General features: G+C 44.9%; 1 protein-coding gene across 2 annotated transcripts in view; it reads right to left on the minus strand.

Annotated features, from left to right (window-relative positions):
• DTX4 (deltex E3 ubiquitin ligase 4) overlaps positions 1-6,203 on the minus strand; it is a 35,987-nt gene extending 29,784 nt beyond the window's left edge. For both annotated transcript variants that reach the window (XM_010956341.2, XM_074371972.1), the window contains exon 1: positions 5,993-6,203. In XM_010956341.2, the coding sequence (XP_010954643.2) occupies positions 5,993-6,203 (211 nt within the window). The remainder of the gene's footprint in view (positions 1-5,992) is intronic.
• Positions 6,204-20,082: the final 13,879 nt, after the last annotated feature.

Here is a 20,082-nt window from a genome sequence, read left to right on the forward strand (position 1 = left end):
CTATCCCCTGCTTCTAACACACCTTTCCAGAATTACCCTCCTCTCTGCCCTGGGCAGATGCCTCTTTTTTGCCATCCTTCAGAGTTCCCTGACTACCCCCACGCCTACTATTCGCCAGGTCCCATCTATCGAAATGCCCTCCTTTGCTATTTTTAGCTACTAAAATTTTCTGACCGCTCAGGTCCTCTGCCAAACGCCATCCGCTTCATGAGACACTCTCCCAGTCCGGGGCCCACCCTCGAGAAGTCTGGGTACACAGCTGCTTACGCCTGATGGGCACCAGTGTCCCTGTTCATGCCAGGGCCCTGGTGGAGGCAGACACACCGCCAAAGAGTTCTTTGGACTCTAATGCCTACTGCAGGGCCGGCAGGAATGAAGGCTCCATAAACGAGCCAGGTTGAAGGCATTTAATCATTTATCCCATATTGCTCAGGATGCATCGGCTGCTGTGGGGAAGGCAGATTCAGGCCCTTCTTAAGTAGCTTACAGTCTAAAACAAGGCAAGTGTGGGAATGCCTAGCTATGAAGTGTATTATGTCACAAGAAGGGAGTCAAACAAATGCAGTGTTGGCAGGAATCTGACCACATCTGCACCATGCTTAAATCCCTTCCAGAACTTCCCCCTTAGGTCAAGACCGAGAGCCTCTCCACCCACAACCTCTGTGGCCTCCTCCCGCCCTAATACCCTCTGCCCACATTTCTGCCCCACTGGCCTCCCGCAGTCTCTCCCCACTGCCTCTTCTCTTCTCTGGGCCTTTTCACAAGGCTGGTCCCTCCCCCTAAACACCCTGGCATACTCTTGACTGCTCACCCTTCAGATTTCAGCTCATGCCCTCAAGGAGATCTCTCTGGGCTGCCAGACCAGGTCCAGTTTCCATTCCTTTTTTTTTTTTTTTTTCCTTTTTTACTAGCGCTTATCTTGATTTGCAGTTACACATTTATTTGTGTGATTCATTTGATGAATGTCTGTTTACCTCACCAGGCTCCCAATCCCACGAGTGTGGGTATCCAGGAGTTCGCTCACAGTGGTATCCCCCCCATGCCTGGCATGTCCCAGGGGCTCAATAAAATTTCGACTAAATAAATGAATAATGATTTGGAGAACATTTCAAGTAATGGATGACAAAGAGCACAGGACCTGAATGGCAAAGGAGAATTTCAACAGGTGAAAATGATCAAGGAGGGCGTCTCAGTCGAAGAGACCTGGTGAATTGTTGGGGTGTGGGTCAGAGGGAACGTATGAGAATAAATGGTACATCTATTTGGCAGGAGTAGAGGCAAACAGCGACATAGAGGGAGGTAAACCCAGAAAGGGGTATTAGAGCCAAGGCAGAGATGGTCCGGAACGCCAGGATGTGATGGGTTTTATTTGTAGGCAATGAGGAACCAGTGAGGTCTGTGACGCAGAGAAGTGTGGAGACCAGAGCTGCTCTGTTAATTAGTTCCACGTAAGAAGTAACGGGGGTGTTGGCTGCAAAAATAAAAAGCAGATGGCAGCCTGGAGGGACTCTACAGAGAGGTAATGGGTAGGACGTGACCGTGAGTGGCTGAAGGCTTTCCAAGTGAGGTTCCAGGATCACCTGCTTCTGAATCTCCTGGGGGACGACGGATCGGTAACACCCCCCAGAACTAAGGGCCAGCGTCTCCACGGGTTGGGGCCGGGGATCTGCATGCAAACAATCGCAGTGTTTATCGCTCACACTCAAGTTTCAACTTCTATGTGCCTGTAAATGCTGGGCGTCCAAAAAGAATGACAAAATGAGTCATAGACTCCTGAGGCTTTGACCACCAGCAGGTGGTAAAATGGTGACACCATCTCACAAGCAGAGGCGGCGTCCAGAGGAAGAGCTGGTTTTTAGAAGGGAAAGATGTTGAGTTTTGTTCAGCCCTAGAGGGTTAGTTAAAAACCAGAACCAAAGAAGTTGTGGGACAAGAGAGATGGTGGGAGTATATTCTTTGCTTATTTTTAGAGGCCACTCCATCTGGTATGGGCCAGTTCTGGATCTTTATATAATCAGGATGCTGAGCTAGATGATCTGAGGAAATCCATTTGCTCCTATGGGGCAGAGACCCAAGGACCAGGGATAAAGGGTTTCACAGACTAAGAAGGAAGAAAGAGAAAGAGAAAAAAATGTTCCCAGCAACTCAGACACCTACATCCCAAACACCCAAGTTGCTCGGGCTCCTGGGAAACGAGGGTTAACACCTTCCAGGCACGACCCTACGTCTCCAGGGCATTTCACCCATGTCCACGCAGCACTGCGTTCCTGGGAAACCCCAGGCCTCTCTTACCAGCACCTTGCACCCCTCCTAGAATGTTCCATGAAGGCAAAGTCTTGGATGGTTTACTACTGCTATATCCCACATGCCTGGAGCAGTGCCTGCATGGAGCAGGTGGTCCATAAGTGTTCATCGAACAAAGGGTACTCGATTCAGAGTCTCAGCTCTGCCACTGATTAGCTGTAAAACTTGGAGCAACTTCATCTTTTTCAACTTGCTTTCTTTCCTATGAAATGAGAACAATGGGTCCTTCATAAGAGGACTGAGGATTAAGCCAGATAATGTGTGCAATGTGATTGGTGCATCCTTCTCACTGTAGCTATGGTGTGGTCATGACATTTGCCCCCACTACTCCAGTGTTCACACAGGGTCAGAGTACTATCAGAGGGGGGCACTAGAAATCTGCTTCTGTCAAACCCTTTAATTACTCTCCCTCTGATTCTTTTCACTGCGTTGAAGACATAAAAGAGGGAACAACTGCACAGAAAACTCTGAGCTGGAAAGAACCCTCCCTCACACCATGTCATTTCTAATTAGCATCATCACGGGTGCAGGGGCCAAACCCATTCACCTGCCCATCTGCATGATGGGAGGAAAGGAGCCAGAAGGAGCCTTAAGGCTGCTCTTCATTCTACAAAGGAGAATGAGGGCTGAGCAGTCAAGGGACTTGCTCAAGGTCACCAAGTAGGTCAATGAGTCTAAAGTGAGAGCCTAGTCATGTCTCCCACAGCCAGTCCGGGTCTCCCCGCATCCTGCTGCGGGGCCCTGAAAATGGCAGTGATCAGGTGCATTGGAAGATATGGGGGAAAGCGATGGGAAAGTACAGCGCTCCAGCCACTGCCCCACGAGACAAACAGGTCAGCCCAGTCAAAGTAAACGATCGTGGGCGGAGAGGTCCCAACTAAGGCTTTTGGAAATGGCCAAGACCCAGTCACCTCTATCTCGCCCTGTCTCTTCCCCATTCTCTAGCCCAGAATGTCTAGAGGAGACCAGCATAGGATGCAAATATACTCAGACTCAGAGACGGTCTGGAAAAGGAGAAGGGCCCAGGGCGCACAGAGGCAGGCAAAGGAGACCTGCAACCTCCCAGCCATCTCCCCAAAGACAGGCTGGATGAACTCTGAGCCCAGGGGAGTGCAGAGTCTGAGGACTTACTGGGCAGCAGGGCAGACAACTTCTGAAAAAACTATGCTCCCATGTCAGGAAATGTCCCCACATAGAGGAGGCAACAAAAAGAGAGAGGAATCGCCTCTGGGCAGGGGACTTACAGCTCTTCTTTGTTTATGGGGATGTTTTTGGTTCCCAGCTTCAAACTGTGGCTTGGGGACGGAGGGTAATTTAATTAAACATTGCCAGGGCTTGGCCGAGGTTGCCTGGGAGCCCGTGGTTTAAAGTTCCTACCCTGTCATGGCCTCATCAATGGGCTATATTGAGAGGAACTGTGTGTCTGTTGGTGGAAAAGGGAGAGGAGGGGGCTTTCCAGGCCCAGAGACCCAGAGATTCTATTCTACTTTGACAAGCTCCCTGACAGACCCAGCATTCCTGGGAATTCAGCCCAGTGCCTTCCGCACCCAGCCGGGGCCTGGCACTAAGGACGGAGGCGCTCAGTACACGTTGGCCTGTGGATGGAACCAAAGCAGTCTGAATCACATGCCTCAAGAGACAGGCAAGAAGGCAAAACACATCCTGGGGTAGTTTCTTAAATGATCGAGGGCCAGCCTGGTGTAAAATATGAGGAGTCCCAGCCTCTGGCTTAACTGCTGACCAGCAGGCAGTGGTCAGCCAGTCCTCAGGAAAGAGTGATCAGACCTGGGGGAAGGTAGCGTCCGTCTTCCAACCCAGGTTTCTCCAGCACTTCATTATCTGTCGAAAGAGCCCTTCAGTCCAAGACCCTTCCTAGGTCCTATGCCCACCTCAGACACCGCTAAACCCCAATTAAACATTCCCGCTTCCCAAATGTGGGACAAGGCTGGGAACTTTAGGTCACCGAGGAGCCTTTCCATATACTGCTGAGATTTCAAATGAAACAGAAAAGTTAATACCTGCCCATTTATTCTGAGCAGGACTGGAATCCCCTGTGTGTGTCTTGACTGTTAGTCTTTCTGGTCCCACCTGCAGGGCTAGGCTCCCCTCCACACAATCTGATGCCTCCGCTCTCACCTCCTGGAGGAGGTCTATCTAAAATTACAGTTACCTTATCCCCTTCCCCCCTCGGCCACACTTAATCCTCTTTCTCAATCTCCCCACATTCCTTTTTTAGTCCCATCTCCTCCCTGTCTCTCTCAGCTCCACCTCCCTCTCTTTCCCACCAAGGTTTAAGCCCCTCCAGATGCTAACTCTTCTGGAATCCTTTCCGCAGAAATCTTTACTCAATCGGCCAAGTGTCTGCAAAGTCCTTGGCAAAAAGGTTGCTGGGAGTTATGACCAAAGATGGGGACACGAATGTGGAAAGATACCCCTTTCCCATGACAATCCTAATTAGCCCACAGGATGTGGGGGCTTTCCAAGGAGGCGGAGATGCCGGGCTCAAACAGCTGTTCTCTGACCCTCTGGGACTCTCCAGTCATCCTCTCTGGTCCCTCCTCTCCACACCTGCCTCTCCAGGCCTCTCCAGTCACACTCTTGGGAAAGCCCAGCCAAAATTCCAGAAACAACGCCCCACCTCCGTGAAGAGACTACTGGAGAGACAGACTTGTCCCAGGTCAATTAACCCTGGGCTCCCTGGGCCAAGCAGAGATGCATCTGCTCTGCCCTGCCAATGACCTGCCACCCTGACCTCCAACCTGAGGGCTCTATTCCTTGCTCTGACCTGGAAAGCCCAGCCAGCTGGGAAGTGGGATTGTGGTGGCCACAGTGGCGACTTGATTCTCATGAAAAGACAGGAGTTTAGTGCCCCCCCCCCCAGGGGACCATTTGAGGAGGAAGCTTGGGGACAGTTTCTCCTTAGGAATCCGCCTCCGCCTCTTCATCGCGGACAAAGGAGTGGCTTCCCTGCCAGGCATTCCGAAGCTGAGTCCCTCCCCCTCCTCTCTCCATCTGCTCTGGCCTGTTGCTTCAGCACTTGGAGTGCCCAAGCAGAGGCACCCACCAATGCCACAGCCACCAGGGCGTTTCCTGCCCTGGAATCCCCCAGCTCTGTCTCTCCTCCCAGGAAGGCCCATCCCTTTTTGTACTATACCACAGCTGAAGCGTCCCGGGAATCCCTTCTTCCTCCCCCCAGTTCCCACTCCCAGGATGCAGCTGTGGGAAGGCATCCCACGCAGGAGGCAGGAGGGGCGGAGGCAGTGAGGTGGGTGACCAGGAGGACGTGTGGCGGGCCCACGGGTGCCAGAGGCAAAACAGGGTCAGCCCATGTGATGTGTGAGGAGTGAGAGTAGGAAGCCTTTCCCAGCAGCTAGGACTGCTTGTGGGCTGGGGCGGCCCCAGAATTTCTACAAGAGAGGACTTGGAGCCACCGAGCGCTTAAAAGGGGACGTGAGGGGGGTTTCTTAGGGGCCGGCTTCAAGCTCGGTTTGCATATCCAAACCACTGACGTTTATTGCAGGGGTATCTTAAGAGGATCATGGGGAGTAAAGCGCCCCCCTCCACCACCACCTCTTGGTGACACCACTGTAGGGAGGTGCGGACTGGGTGGGCCCGGGTGGGCTCGCGGGGCAGGAGGTCTCGGGCAGGGAGGGGAGGTGGCGCGGGCGGGCAGGGGCGGCCGGCTCACCGGTGTCCTGGCGAAACTGGTTCATGGACTGCAGGTCAATGATGTAGGGCGCGAGACGGCTGTCCACCTGGCCCAGCACCACGCTGCCCCCGGCGCGGGGGCCGGCGCGGACCACCGCCTCGATGTGGTGGCTCACGGCCGGGCTGTAGGGACGCCAGCGGCCGTGCTCGTTCAGCCATTCCCAGACCACCACGGCCGAGGCCAGGAGCATGGCGAGCCCGGGGCTGCGGCGGCGGCGGCGGCGGCGGCGGCGGCGGCGGCGATGCGCTGCCTGCCTCCCGGGCCCGGCGCGCCCGCCCTCCTCCGCTTCCTCCTGCGCCGCCGCCTCCGGGCCTCGACCGCGCCCCCCGCCCCGCGCCCCGACGCCCCGGGCAGCCTCAGCTCCGGCCCATGGGCCGCTCCCCAGCCGCGCATCCACCGGGGCCCGGAGACCGGGGCCGCCTGCCTCCGACCGCGCGCCGCCGGGGTCCGCCGCTGCCGCCGCCGCTGCTGCCGCTGCTCCGTGGGGTCGAGTCGCTTCATGCAAATGTCCGGCTCTCTGCAAACAGGCCCCCGCCTTGCAAAGCCACCGGGCGGGCGCGCGACCGGAGCCCCGGCGGCCGCGAGCTGGGGCTGACCGCGAGGCGAGGACCGAGCCCTCACACCAGTTGCGCCTCGGGCTCTGCAGACACCGGGGTGGGATCTCGCCGCGCGATCGCGCTCGGAATGGCACGCTGGGCTCCCCTCCCCTCTCTCCCCTCCCTCCCCACCCGTTTGCCGCACGTTCCTCTGTCGCCGCCTGGGCGAGAGCTCCCCCTCCCTGTGGCTCTGCTCAGCCGTTTCCAGAATGAATCCCTCCTCCCAAGCCTGGCGCTGGGGCAAACCCGCGCCTGCAGGGTTTCCCCAGTCCCCAGACGCGGAAAAGCGACCCGCCAGGACAAGGCCTCGGGACTGCGGCTGTCGCTGGCCGCGACTTTGCAGCCTCTATCCCAGAAATGGAATTTTCTATTTTCTTTTCTTTTCTTTTTTTTTTGTTTGTTTGTTTAATGCAGTGAGATCGATGTCTGTAGCGCGAGCTCCGAGACACACTGTATCTTGCACACTCACACCCACTCACACCCGAGCCCAAAACGGCAACCTCTCCAGCTCTAGTTCGTATTACCTCATCTTCGTCGATATCCTTAGCTGTCCGTCAAGGATGCCGAGCCACGCCCCCTGACTACTCAGGCCGGTGCCCTGGAGCTCACACGCCCCCTGCTGGCCCAAAGCGAGGAGTGCCGGCCACTGGCCACAAGCTAGTCACTGCTCAATTCCAGCCTCTGCTAATGAGACCCAGTCCAAAGGGATGTAGCAATTTGAGAAATGATGGATTAATTCCATTTATGTACAGAGCAAATGTGATTTTTCTGGCCTGCTTAGACGTTACTAGAATCAAGAAGACACATGCTAAATTGGTTTATTTTGCAGGCTTTTATGACCCAAATAATGAGACACTAGGACAGACACAAGCTAGACTTGGTTAATTTGGTCGTCAGTAGTTAAAATGGAAAATAACCTCACAAAGGTGAGCTCTGCCTAACAAGGTAGATTGACATCGGGACTGCATATAAATCTTGCCAGAAAACCCAAACTTTGATTTGCTAAAGTTGCAGCCACATGAAACAATGAATTCATATGACCAAGATCCAGGATAGGATATGGAAAAATAAAAGTAGATGATGTGTTAGGAACTGAGGTGATGAAACTTTCTGAAATAGTCGTTTTCTTTCCTAGTATCACACGATTTCTTTTGTTTTGGAAGATTTGCTTTCCCTCTCCTTTTCTTGCTCTGTCTTGAATCACACCTCTCCTGTCTCCCATCTCTAGTACTTTCCAAATCTTTTTCATCTCTCTACCCTTACCTCCCTCCTCACCAAGTTCTAAGTACAAAATAAAAGAGAAAGGATCAGACCTGCTCTTCCAGCCTCCAAAAGCACCAGGCTCAAGGTTACCTCTGAGCGCTTTGTTCTTGTTTGTTTCCTTGCCCAGAAATCTCCCCAGGATGACCTCTAGAGTCTCTAGTAAACCTCTCCCTGTGAGGTCAGTCTCCTAATCCAACTCAATCAAAACCATTCGTTAAGACATAGAACTTCAGGGTTTGAAGGACAAAAGGAAAAGGATTTAAGAATACCTCAGTGAATCCAGGAGCCATCATTATTCCCATTTATACATGACAAGGCTTAGGGAATTTGAGCCATTTGCCCCAGTTACATATTTAGGAAGGAGAGAGGAAACTGGTATTCAAAATGTAGTTGGGTTAAAAAAAAAAAACCCAAACCAAAAAAAACCCAAGAAAACACCAAATATCTTGTTCTATAACACAAGTTACATGACAAAGAGGTGGTGCAGTAAGAGGCAAGGTATGTGACAATGTGAAAATGCCTCACCATGAGGGAAAGGGAGGGAGAAACGAGGGTGCAGAGTTCTGGAAGGACAGAAGTAGAATCAAAGAAAAGGTAATGTACATTTGTATTGAGCTATTTTTACTTCCAATCATGATCAAGAGTTTGAAACTCTAGAAACTTTCTTGTGGTCTGGGAAGGTACAGATCCAGAAACTATCAGCAAAGATTTAAGGGGGATGCTGGAAGTGTCGGGGAGGAAAACAGCATCCCACCAGCAGAACCAGAAATTCCCAGGAAGAAAAAGCCTAAACCTGGTAAGAGAGGAATTAACAAATGTTGGAGATGCCTGGGAGGCAGGAAGACGCTGGCTCCTGTCTAAGTCCAGCCTGCTTTTGTATCTGTTCTTCCTGTATCTGCTGCGTCAAACATGGCAGAGTGTTAAAGCAGAACAAAAATGCCTAATGCCCTGTGAGGGGGTTTGTATATAGCCTGATTAATTTGTAAAGTGAAGCGAAGCCTTTATTTTTCCCCACGAATCTGTAATCTGGGGAGGCCTTGATGAGGACAGCTGGTCTCTGCTCCACATGGAGCTCAAGACAGCTTGAAGGATGGCTGGGGCTGAAATCGTCTGTAGACTTGCTCATTCACATGTCTAGTGGCTTGATGCTGGCTGTCAGCTGCGGCTACCAGCCCAAGCACCTCTACGTGGGCTTTTTGCTAGTTGGTTTCTTCACAGCGTAAAGACTGGGTTCCAAATGAGTATGACACAAAAGAGTCAGAAGGAAGCTGTGTTGTCTTTTTTTAAAATTAAGTTTTTAATTTTGAAATAATTGCAGATTCACATGCAACTGTAAAAAATAAGACGGAGAGAACCCACGTGCCCTTTTCCCCCATCTTATAAAACTAACCTTACAAAACTGTAGTGCAGTATCACCCCCTGCTATTGACACAGGATATAGAATAGTTACAATTCTTCTTTACTCATACAATATATCGTATATTGTGCAATATACATTTTTTATACAAATGTATATAATATACATTTCTATTACCACAAGTTCCATGATGTTGACTTTTTATAGTCACATCCAGTTCTCGCCTCTACTATCCTGTCCTTAACCCTGGCAGTCACTAATATGCTTGCTCTCTCTACAATTTTGTCAACTCAAATGTTATTTAAGTGAATCATAAAGTGTGTAACCTTTGGGGTTTGGTTTTTCCCACTCAGCCTAATTCTCTACACATTTATCTAGATTGTTGTCTGTATCAAGAGCTTCCTTTTTATTGCTAAATAGTATTTCATGGTCTGATTGTACCATCCAAGGCCAAAGGGGTGTTTCTAGTTTGGGCTGTTGTGAATAAAGCTGCTATGAACCTTCATGTACTGGTTTTTGTGTGAACAGAGTTTCCATTTCTTTGTGATAAATGCCTGCCAGTATAATTGCAAGGTCATATATTTAGCTTTTTTTTTTTAACTGCCAGTTGTCCGGAGTGGTTTTACCATGCTATATTTTTACCAGCAATGTACAAGTGATCCAGACTCTATTTTCTCACCAGAATTTGATGTGGACATCATTTAAAAAATTTAGCCATCCTGGTAGATACATAGCACTATCTCACTGTGCTTTTAATTTGTGTTTCCTCAATGATGTTTAACATCTCTCCACGTGATTATTTGCCATCTATATATCCTCTTTGATAAAATGTTTGTTCATGCCTTCTATCATTAAATTTTTTTTCAACATAGTACTGGAAATTCTAAGTACTGTTGAGGTTTGACAATTCTAAGTATTGCTGAAGTTTGAGATTTCTTTATACGTTCCAGATAATAACCCTTTGCTAGATATGTGGTTTGCAAGTATTTTCTCTCACTCCATAGCTTGTCTTTACACCCTTTTCATGAGTTCTTTCATAAAGAAACACTTTTAATTTTGATGAAGTTAAACTTACCAAATTTCCTTTTTGTGGTCTCTATTTTCCATGTCAATTCTAAGAACTTTTTCATTAGCCTTAGGATTTGAATATTTCTCCAAAAAGTCTTACAGTTGTACAATTTATATTTAAATCTATGATCCATTTTGAGTTGATTTTTATATAAGGAGTGAGATTTGGGTTGAGCTTCCTTCTTCTTTTTTGACCTATGGATGTCCAGTTGCTCCAGCACTATTTGTTGAAATGATTATTCTTCCTCCTTTGAATTGCTTTTACATCTTTGCAAAAATCAGTTGGGCATATTTCTGTGGGTCTAGTTCTAGTTTCTCTATTCTGTTCCATTGATCTTTGTGTCTGTTCTTCCACCAATGCCACATTTAAGCTGTATAATATCTTTTTATAAATTTGGTAGACTTGTTCCTCCCACTTTGTTCTTCTTTTTCAAAATGTTTTAGCCATTCTAGTTCCTTTGATTTTCATATAAACATTAGAATCATCTTGTCCATATGTGCAAAAATACCTGCTAGGGTTTTGACAGGAATTGCATTGGAGGTGTACATCGATTTGGGAAAAAAATGACATCTTTTCACTATGTTGAGACTTCAGTTCTATGAACATGGTATGCTTATCCATTTAGATCTTTGATTTGTTATGTCAGAGTTTTGTAGCTTTCAGCAGACATGTCCAGTACAGGTTTTGTTTAATTTATACCTAAATATTTTATTTTTTTGGAGTGATTGTAAATGGCATTGTACTTTTTAGTGTCCACATGTATATTGCCATGTAGAAATGGTACGTATTTTTGTATGTTGATCTAGTATCTTGTGACTTTGCACGAATGCCAGGGATAAGCCTACATGTCCTTTTGCAGATTGTTTGGGATTTTCCAGTGAGCTGAAAATGGGACTATATAATTTCTTCCTTTCTGATCTTTATGCTCTTTATTTCCTTTTCTTGCCTTATTGCAGCTCTTAGAATTTCCAGTACTATGTTGGCTACAGTGGCGAGAATGGGCATTCTTACCTTGTTTGTGATCTTAGGGAGATAGTATTCAGTCTTTCATCACTAAGTATGATATTAGTTCTAGATGTTTACTTTAAAAGTTGTTTATCAAGTTGAAGACATTCCTCTTTATTCTTGTTTTTCTGGCAGTCATTTTTTAAAATCATGAACGGATATTGAGTTCTATCAAATGCCTTTTCTGCATCGGTTGATAAGATCATGTGACTTTTTTTCTTTTGGGCTATTAATATGGTAGATTACAGTCATTTTCAAATATTGAGCCATATTTGCATCCCTGGAGTAAGCCCCACTTTCTTATGTCACATAATTCTTTAAAAATATTGCTTGCTGATGAATCAAAAACTAATAAATGAAAAATATTGCTTAATCTTATTTGCTAAGAGTTTTTGGGCCTATGTTTATGAATGATATTGGTCTCTAGTTCTTCTCGCTCTCCCCACCTCCCTCCCCCCCGTCTCTCTCCCCTCCCCGTCTTTGTATGGTTTTAGTATCAGAATAATACTATTTTTATGAAATGAGTTAAGAAGTGTTCCACACTCTTTTTTTTTTTTTTTTTTTTTCTGGAAGAGAATACATAGAATTGGTGTTAATTCCTCTTTATGAGTTTGATAGAATTCTCTAGGAAAACCAACTGGGTCTGGAGATTTCTTTCCTAGGAGATTTTAAATTACAAATTCACTGAATCCAAAAGTGGGCAGAAGACCTAAACAAGCAATTCTCCAATGAAAACATACAAATGGCCAATAGGCACATGAAAAATGCTCAATATCATTAATTATCAAAGAAATGTAAATCAAAACTACAATGAGGTGTCCCCTCACATCAGTCAGAATGGCCATCATTAAAAAGTTCACAAACAATAAATTCTGGAGAACGTGTGGAGAAAAGGGGGCACTCCTACACTATTGGTGGGAATGTAGTTTGGTGCAGCCATTATGGAAAACAGTATGGAGATTTCTCAAAATCCAAAACAGTATGGAGAATCTTAAAAATAGGCTTACCATATGATCCAGCAATCCTACCCCTGGGCATATATCTGGAGGAAGCTCTAATTTGAAAAGACACATGCATCCCAGGTTCATAGCAGCACTATTTACACTAAGCAAGACATGGAAACCATGTAAACGTCCATCAACAGATGACTGGATAAAAAAGTTGTGGTGTATATATACAATGGAATACTACTCAGCCATGAAAAAATAATAAAATAATGCCATTTGCAGAAACATGGGTGGACCTGGAGATCATCATTCTAAGTGAAATAATCCAGAAAGAGAAAGAAAAATACTATATGATATCACATGTGGAATCTAAAAAAAATGAGACACAAATGAAATTATTTACAAAACAGAAACAGACTCACAGACATAGAGAACAAACTTATGGTTACCAGGGGAGAAAGGGGGTGGGAAGGGATAAATTGGGAGTTTGAGATTTGCAGATACTAGATACTATATATAAAATAAACAACAAGTTTCTACTGTATAGCACAGGGAATTATATTTAATATCTTATAGTAAGCTGTAATGAAAAAGAATATGAAAAGGAATACATGTACGTATCTGTATGACTGAAACATTATGCTGTACACCAGAAATTGATGCATTATGAACTGATTATACTTCAATAATTTTTTTGTAATTAAAAAATTTTCTGGAGAACAGAATAGTGATTCAATTCATTCATTCATACACATATATGTTCTTTTTCATATTCTTTTTCGTTATTATTAACTAAAGTCCATATTTTACATTAAAATTCACTCCTGGTGTTTTAAATTCTATAGGTTTTGACATAGAACCCATAGAACATAGGTCTTGGTATCTTATTGCTGTTTTAAATTGCTGTCTTTAAACAACATATGACTTTGAGTGTCTTTTTACCGATTTTATTCTTCTCTGTTAATACTATGTTGGCTATTCTAGGCCTTTTGCTTTTCCTTATAAACTTTAGTATCGGTTTGTCAATATTCACAAAGTAACTTGCTGGGATTTTGGTTGGGATTACATTGATTATAGATCAAGCGGGGAAGAATCGACAATATCGAGCCTTCTGACATATGTACATAGAACATATCTCCATTTACTTAGATTTTCTTTGACATCTTTTATCAGAGCTTTGTAGTTTTCCACATATAGATCTTGTACATATTTTGTTAGATATATGCCTAAACATTTCTCTTTTTTGAGAGTGGTAAAGTTAATGATACTGTTTCAAATTTCAAATTCCAATTCTTCATTGCTGGTCCATACAGAAGGAATAAGTTGATTTTTGTATATTAATCATGTACCATACAACTTTGCTAAAATTGCTTATTAGTTTCAGGAGTTTTTGTTGTTGTTGTTAATCCTTTGGGACTTTCTACATAGCACATAGATAATTTTATCATCTGTGAACAGAGATAGTTTTATGTCTTCCTTCCCAATTAATACCTTTTACTTCCTTTTCTTGTCTTATTGCATTAGCTAGGACTTCCAGTATGAGATTGAGTGGGTATGGTGAAAGCAGATGAAAAGTGAAACAGAGTTTCCTAAAGACTAATGGTGCTGACGAGATAAAAATTGGAGTTCAGAATTTGATAAGGGAAGGGGCACTAGTAAACACCCCAGGCTCTCAGCTGAGACCCCTGGAGGGCTAAACTCCAGAAGTGGCCTAGACCAGAGGTAGACAGAGCTTTAACATTCTGTTAAAGTTTCGAGTCAGTTTTGTCTTTGACTAGATGAAGGTGATCTGATTTCATTCTGTCTATCAGAGGTGATAGGCTGACCCCTCTCTGGAGGGGGGGGGGGGGGAATGTCCCGGTGATGAAGCAGGAGATCAAATATCCCCCCGAAAAGCAACTGCCACTTTTTCATGTAAAATTCAGGATAATGCTGAGGCCGGACTGGCTGAGCTCCTGAAAATACCTTTGCTTTTGACTACCAATGTCTTTGATCCTTCCTTTGTTAGTCATTGAGTCTGAGTTGACCAGCCTCAAAAAGGGGATGCCAGATGGAAAAGACCTCCTTGGATCCAGTAGTCAGTTTCTACACTAATTTAGCTTCAAGTTAATGGCTCCCTTTATTTAGAGGGTGTGCATTTGGTGGCAACATCTGGCAGGTGGCAATAAGGTAACAGGAAACAGCCCTTCCAAGTGTTCAGGTTAAATTTTAGCCTTTAAGGAAAGCTGAGACTTCCCTTTCTCCTTTTGGGATTCTGTACTATTTTTCTGGAATATCCGAAGGGTTCAGGAAAGTGGTCTGAGGACAATCTACAAGTCCCACATGAAGCAATTCCTGAACAGGAGAATACCCTCTGGTGCTTGTGAGATGGGAGTGCAGGCCTACAACGCATCAGTCCCACAACAGCTGTAGGCTGAGTCCATCTAGAGGGCCTCGTCTGCATCATCTCCTCCATCACCTCAGATCTTGCCTAAACTCCATTGACTGAATTAGGTGCCTTTCCTCTTATAGGACCACAATACAAATCAGGGGTTACAACGGCTGCCATCTAGGTAATGTTGATGAGAACAATCAATAAACAGTCAATAACAAAAGTAGAAAAGAGTTTTATTTGAGCCAAACTGAGGACTAGCCCAGAAGTTGGCTTCCCAGAATACTCCAGGAAACTGCTCCAAGAAGCACAGTTTTATATCTTGTCAGAACAAACGGATATTAAACAAGTCAAGGACACATTTCTTCAAAGTTTAAAAAAATAAATAAATAAAGACCAGTATGGCCTTGGCACTTGGGAAGGGAGTTTTATCATGAAAGGAGAACCAGCATTGGCTTCCCAGGAAGAAGGGCCTTTAATCTTTATTTTTAACATGGACATTACTTTTGATCAGCGTGCCCTCTTCTTTAATAATTAAAGTAGATGTATGACATAAGTTTGGTAGGCCACAAATTAGGCCACTTTAGTTAGCATAAAATTCAAGTTAACTCATGTATAAGCCAGAATGACTTCCCTATATCTTAACATGTGAAAATGTATTTTATCAGAACTCAGGGACGTTCAGGGTGGTGGGGAAAAGCTAGCTAGCCTCGGAAGGGAGGGCAGTGGAGGTAAAGGAGAGGAAATTTAATTGTCAGTCTCCTTTCCTCCTTCGGCCCCTTGCTCCAGGGTTGCGGATCAAGTGCCAGTGCTTGGTCCTCTCCCACGTACTTCTCAGTGTCTGGTGAGAATGAAGTTCAGGGATCTCTTTCTGCCTCCACACATGCTGCCTCAGCTCCATCCCTTCAGTCTTCGGTGCCTTTGACCAGATATGTCCAGAATCTTTTCCTATCACAGGACAAGGCAAGAAGGTGATTTGGAAAGTGACTTGGGTGCCTGAATTTAACACGGCTGTGAGCTTGAGTTCTCCTCGTCCCTGAAATTCCCAACTTAGTCACACAAGTGTGTGTGGTCTTTGGTCTCCCTGGGGGACAAAGAGGTCTCAGGTCCAGCTCAACTGTCTCCAAAAGCCTCCGAGGTTGAGGTAGAGAGGAAGGGAGGGAGACAAGAATGACTACGTGTGTTTGCTTGTGGTTTTGAGTGGCTGGTGGGTAGCTTGGTTTCAACCAAATGAACTTTCTGTTTCAGTTTACTCAAAGCTAGACACCAAATAGCAAGGCCTGCTGGATGACACCATCTATTTCAGCTTTGGGGGTTCCTTCACTCAGGGGCTAGAGCCACATGGCTTTTGTACTGGCCATGAGGCTTGCTGCCCCATTGTCATGAAAATAACCCCTCCTGCTCCTGCCCCAGAGGGGATGAATATCATGAGTAACAACAAGGAATCACTTGGGTGACTTGTTTTAATTCTACCTTTTGCCACCCAGACTCATTAACAAGTAGGTCAGTGGGGGGCCCTTAACTGCACCCCTTTACTCTACTTCATCCATCAATTGGGTGAGAGAATTTGCTACCAGATCCCAGAGCATCTTCCCAAATCCCTGAACCTATCCCACCAGGATGTTGTCCTTTATCTTCCAAAATGTACTTCGAAAAATTAGTTAGCTAGCCATCTAAGCATAGTATCGTTTATTGCTAGTAATCAGCAACTTGAATTTACCCAGCACTTTTCATTCCAATAATTCAGTGAAAGATTAGAGACAAATATGGTCCCTAATGGTTGAAGGGGAAGCTGAGGCACAGAACAAAGACGGTTTTATCCTGAAGTCATGTATGACCAACGGATACAGTGAGAATCAAACCCCAGATTCTTGGTTTATTACTTTTCCCATTAGATTATGTGATTTCCTGCATAAATTTTATATTGTGGAAGAGATTGGCTTTCAAAAAAAAAAAAAGAATTAAAAGATCAAGTTTAAGCAATAGAAACTAAATGAAAACAGAGCATCTGATCCCTCAGTCTTAAAGGTATACTTTCCCAAGTCATCCTCATCCTGGTGTGTGTGGTAGGCTGGATAATGGCCTCCAAAGATACACCCACGTCCTAATCTCCAGAACCTGTGAATGTTGCCTGACGTGGCAAAGAAGTTGCATGAGTGATTAAATTAAGGAACTTGAGATAGGAAGATTATCCTGGATTATGTGGGAGGCCTTCAATGTCTTTGTGAGAGAGACAGATAGATGTCTAGTTTTAAGCCATCAGGTTTGTCACAAATGACCACACACTTGGTGGCTGAAACAATAGAAATGGATTTTCACAGCACTGTTCTCAAAGTCCAAAGCCTGAAGTCAGTGTCAGAAGAGTTGATTCCTTCTGGAGGCTTTGAGGAAAGCCCTGTTCCATGTCTCTCTCCTAGCTTCCAACGCCTGCCGGCAACCCTTGGCGTTCCTTGGTTTGTAGGCGCGGCACTTCATTCTCTCCCTCCATCACCATGTGGACTTCCATGACGGATAGCTCCATCTTTGTTTATCCTATAATTACAAGGACACTTTTTATTGGATTTAAGATCTACCCCATTCATCAGGATGACCTCACCTCATATTGACAGGTACCAAGGGTTGGGACTTGGCCAAACCTTTGAGGAGGCACAATTCAACTCACTACAAGTCCCTTCAGCCCACTGTCCCACTTCAAACAGAGATCTGTGCTAGCATGTGATTGTGGGTTGGCTCTATAGCTGGGAATTGGAGGACAGATGGTGATAAATCCAGGCCAAAGCTGGACTTTCTAACTACCTGGTCTTCGGAGGTAGGACAAAGGAGAATCAGAAAAGGGCATTTGTTGCATTTTGAGATGTTTACCATGCTTCTTAAGCGATCTGGGTGGATGTTAGACACAGGAATCGGACACAGGGGTCTGAGAAACAAGCTCAATTAGCAGAAAGAACAATAAACTATATTTCATGACTTCAGTTTCAGTCTTTGCCCTGGAATTTGGACAACAATTCAGTTATCCTTCCTTCTCACACAGGCAACAGGAATAATAGTACCTACTCTACTTGTCTAATAGGTACTGAGATAGTATGTCAGAAATCATTAAATACACAGTCAATCATCTAAGTTCCTGTGATGATTAGACACTTGCAATTACATTTGAAATGATATATACAGTCAAGTCCATTATTTGTGGCAGTTTTGTTCCATAAATTTGCTGCAAACTCTGAATTAGGGAATATTGAAACATTGCTTTTTGGGGAAACACAGGGCTAGATTCCTGTGAGCCTCTGGTCACAACATTTTCATTCAATCAATATAGAACCTTGTTTGATGTGTGTTCCTGTTTAAAAAAAAAGCCTTATTTAATGTCTATTGTTGACTCATTAACATGAAATGTACAGCCAGCGGCACTGTAACTTGTGCCAGAACAAAGGTTATTTAACACATGTATTTATTTTCCCCATAAGGCACATCACAACTTTTTGTGCTTGGGAACACTAGACAGCACCTCAGCATTATGATTGAGGGCCATTTTAAGCAGCAAAAACACCACCACCAGAAAAAAAAAAAAAACCCACAAAAATGCAAAGACATGGTAATAAATAGACAGCAGATAAAGCTACTTGTTTACACTATGAGAGCTGAAAAAAGGCAGTGCAGGGCTTTGTTCTGCCTCAGCTGGGAATGGATGCATCAGGCAGCTCAAATATTTTATTGCTCTGCACACAACTGTGAATGACCAAAAGCACCAGTGTGGATTTGAGGAGGGGGAAGATTACAAATTAATTTTAGGGAGGAGGTACATTTGCAAATACAGAATCTGCAAATAATGAGACTGAGAAATAGTATTTGTTTTGTTCTGTTTTATACTTTGTACCTTACTCCAATGATTATGCTGTTTGAATTTTGTCCAGGAAGTGCTCCTTGGGGAATGCTGTACACTGTAAAGATCAAATCACACAGTAACACTGGTTGATACCTAGAGAGAAAAGGGGATTTGGGGAAGGGATCACGTTGTCTTGTTCTCCATTCTCTGGACAACAGTAACAGGAAGCCCAACACGTAAATTAATATTGATGGAGTGAATCCTTCAGTGCAATTGCTGGTGAGTCCCATCTCCAGCTTTCAGCCTTCCCACACCACCTCAACCACTTCCTCTCCCTTCTCTCAATTTCTCTGGCTGTTCGATTTGTAAACTTCTGGGTGGCACTCAGCATAAACTCACTCCCTGATTCATCGTTACCGTGACTGCATGACTTCTTCTTGACCACATGCCATGGCGACAAGATATGCAAATTCTCAGACTTCCGCACATCACTCAGCAGGTTCTCCTCGGCTTCCTGTGCTTTAGGCTGACATCCTCTTCCTGCAGTTTTACAGATCTTCTCCTCCCTTACTCTGTCTGTATTCATATAAGCCCCAATTCCTAACTAAATACTTTATTCTTATAATATTTATAGTGGCTTTATTTTTCCATTAAAATCCAGACTGATACTATAATTATGTATACATATGCTAGATCACCAAGACAGCCCCAGTTTATGAATAAATCCCACAATCTCCTAAAGAGTATCAGGCATTCCAACAGTATTAATATGCCTAAAATTAAAAAAAAAAAACAAAAAAACTGACAACACCAAATGCTGGTGAAGATGTGAAGCAATATGAATGCTCATTCTTTGCTGGTGGGAATGTAAAATGGTACAGCCACACTGGAAGACAGTTTGGCAAGTTCTTACAATAATCTTACCATAAAGTCGAGTCATCACCCTCCTAGGTATTTCCACCCATTGAGTTGAAAAGTTACATTCACACACAAATTGGTATACAAATGCTTATAGCAGCTTTAGCTATAATCACCCCAAAGTGGAAACAACTAAGACATCTTTCAAAAGATGAATGCACAGACAGTGGTATTCCACTGAATGGTATTCCGCACAATGGAATATTACTCAGTGATAAAGACAAATGAGCTATGAAACCATGAAAAGACACAGAGGAACTTTAACTGCATCTTTCCAAGGGTGTTGGGAAGCTGGAGCTGGTGTATTGAATCAAGAAGATGTATATGATAACTTACTGAATGAGGGGGCACAAACCAGCCACACAGGGTCACCAGGTAGCTCCCTCAGCATCCGAGCTCCCACTGTGGGCAAGTGAAACTCATGGGGTCATTTGGATCGAGGGCATGGTTTCAATACACCCACACAAAGGAAAGGGAATCACAAGATTTTTTATTTACAGATCCTAGGAGCTGGGGTAAGGAGCATCGAGCCAAAGGAAGGGCTGTCCTCCATCCCAAGTCGTGAGTGAGCAGGAGACAGAGAGCATGGTATCAAGCATCTTACATTCTTAAATTGAAATAAAGTTGATTTACAGTGTTGTGCTAGTTTCCTGTGTACAGCAAAGTGATTCAGTTATACATATATTATGTTTATATTCTCTTTCAGATTATTTTCCATTA

The sequence above is a fragment of the Camelus bactrianus genome, chromosome 10 (genome assembly GCF_048773025.1).
Source record: "Camelus bactrianus isolate YW-2024 breed Bactrian camel chromosome 10, ASM4877302v1, whole genome shotgun sequence".
NCBI classification, from domain to species: Eukaryota; Metazoa; Chordata; class Mammalia; order Artiodactyla; family Camelidae; genus Camelus; species Camelus bactrianus.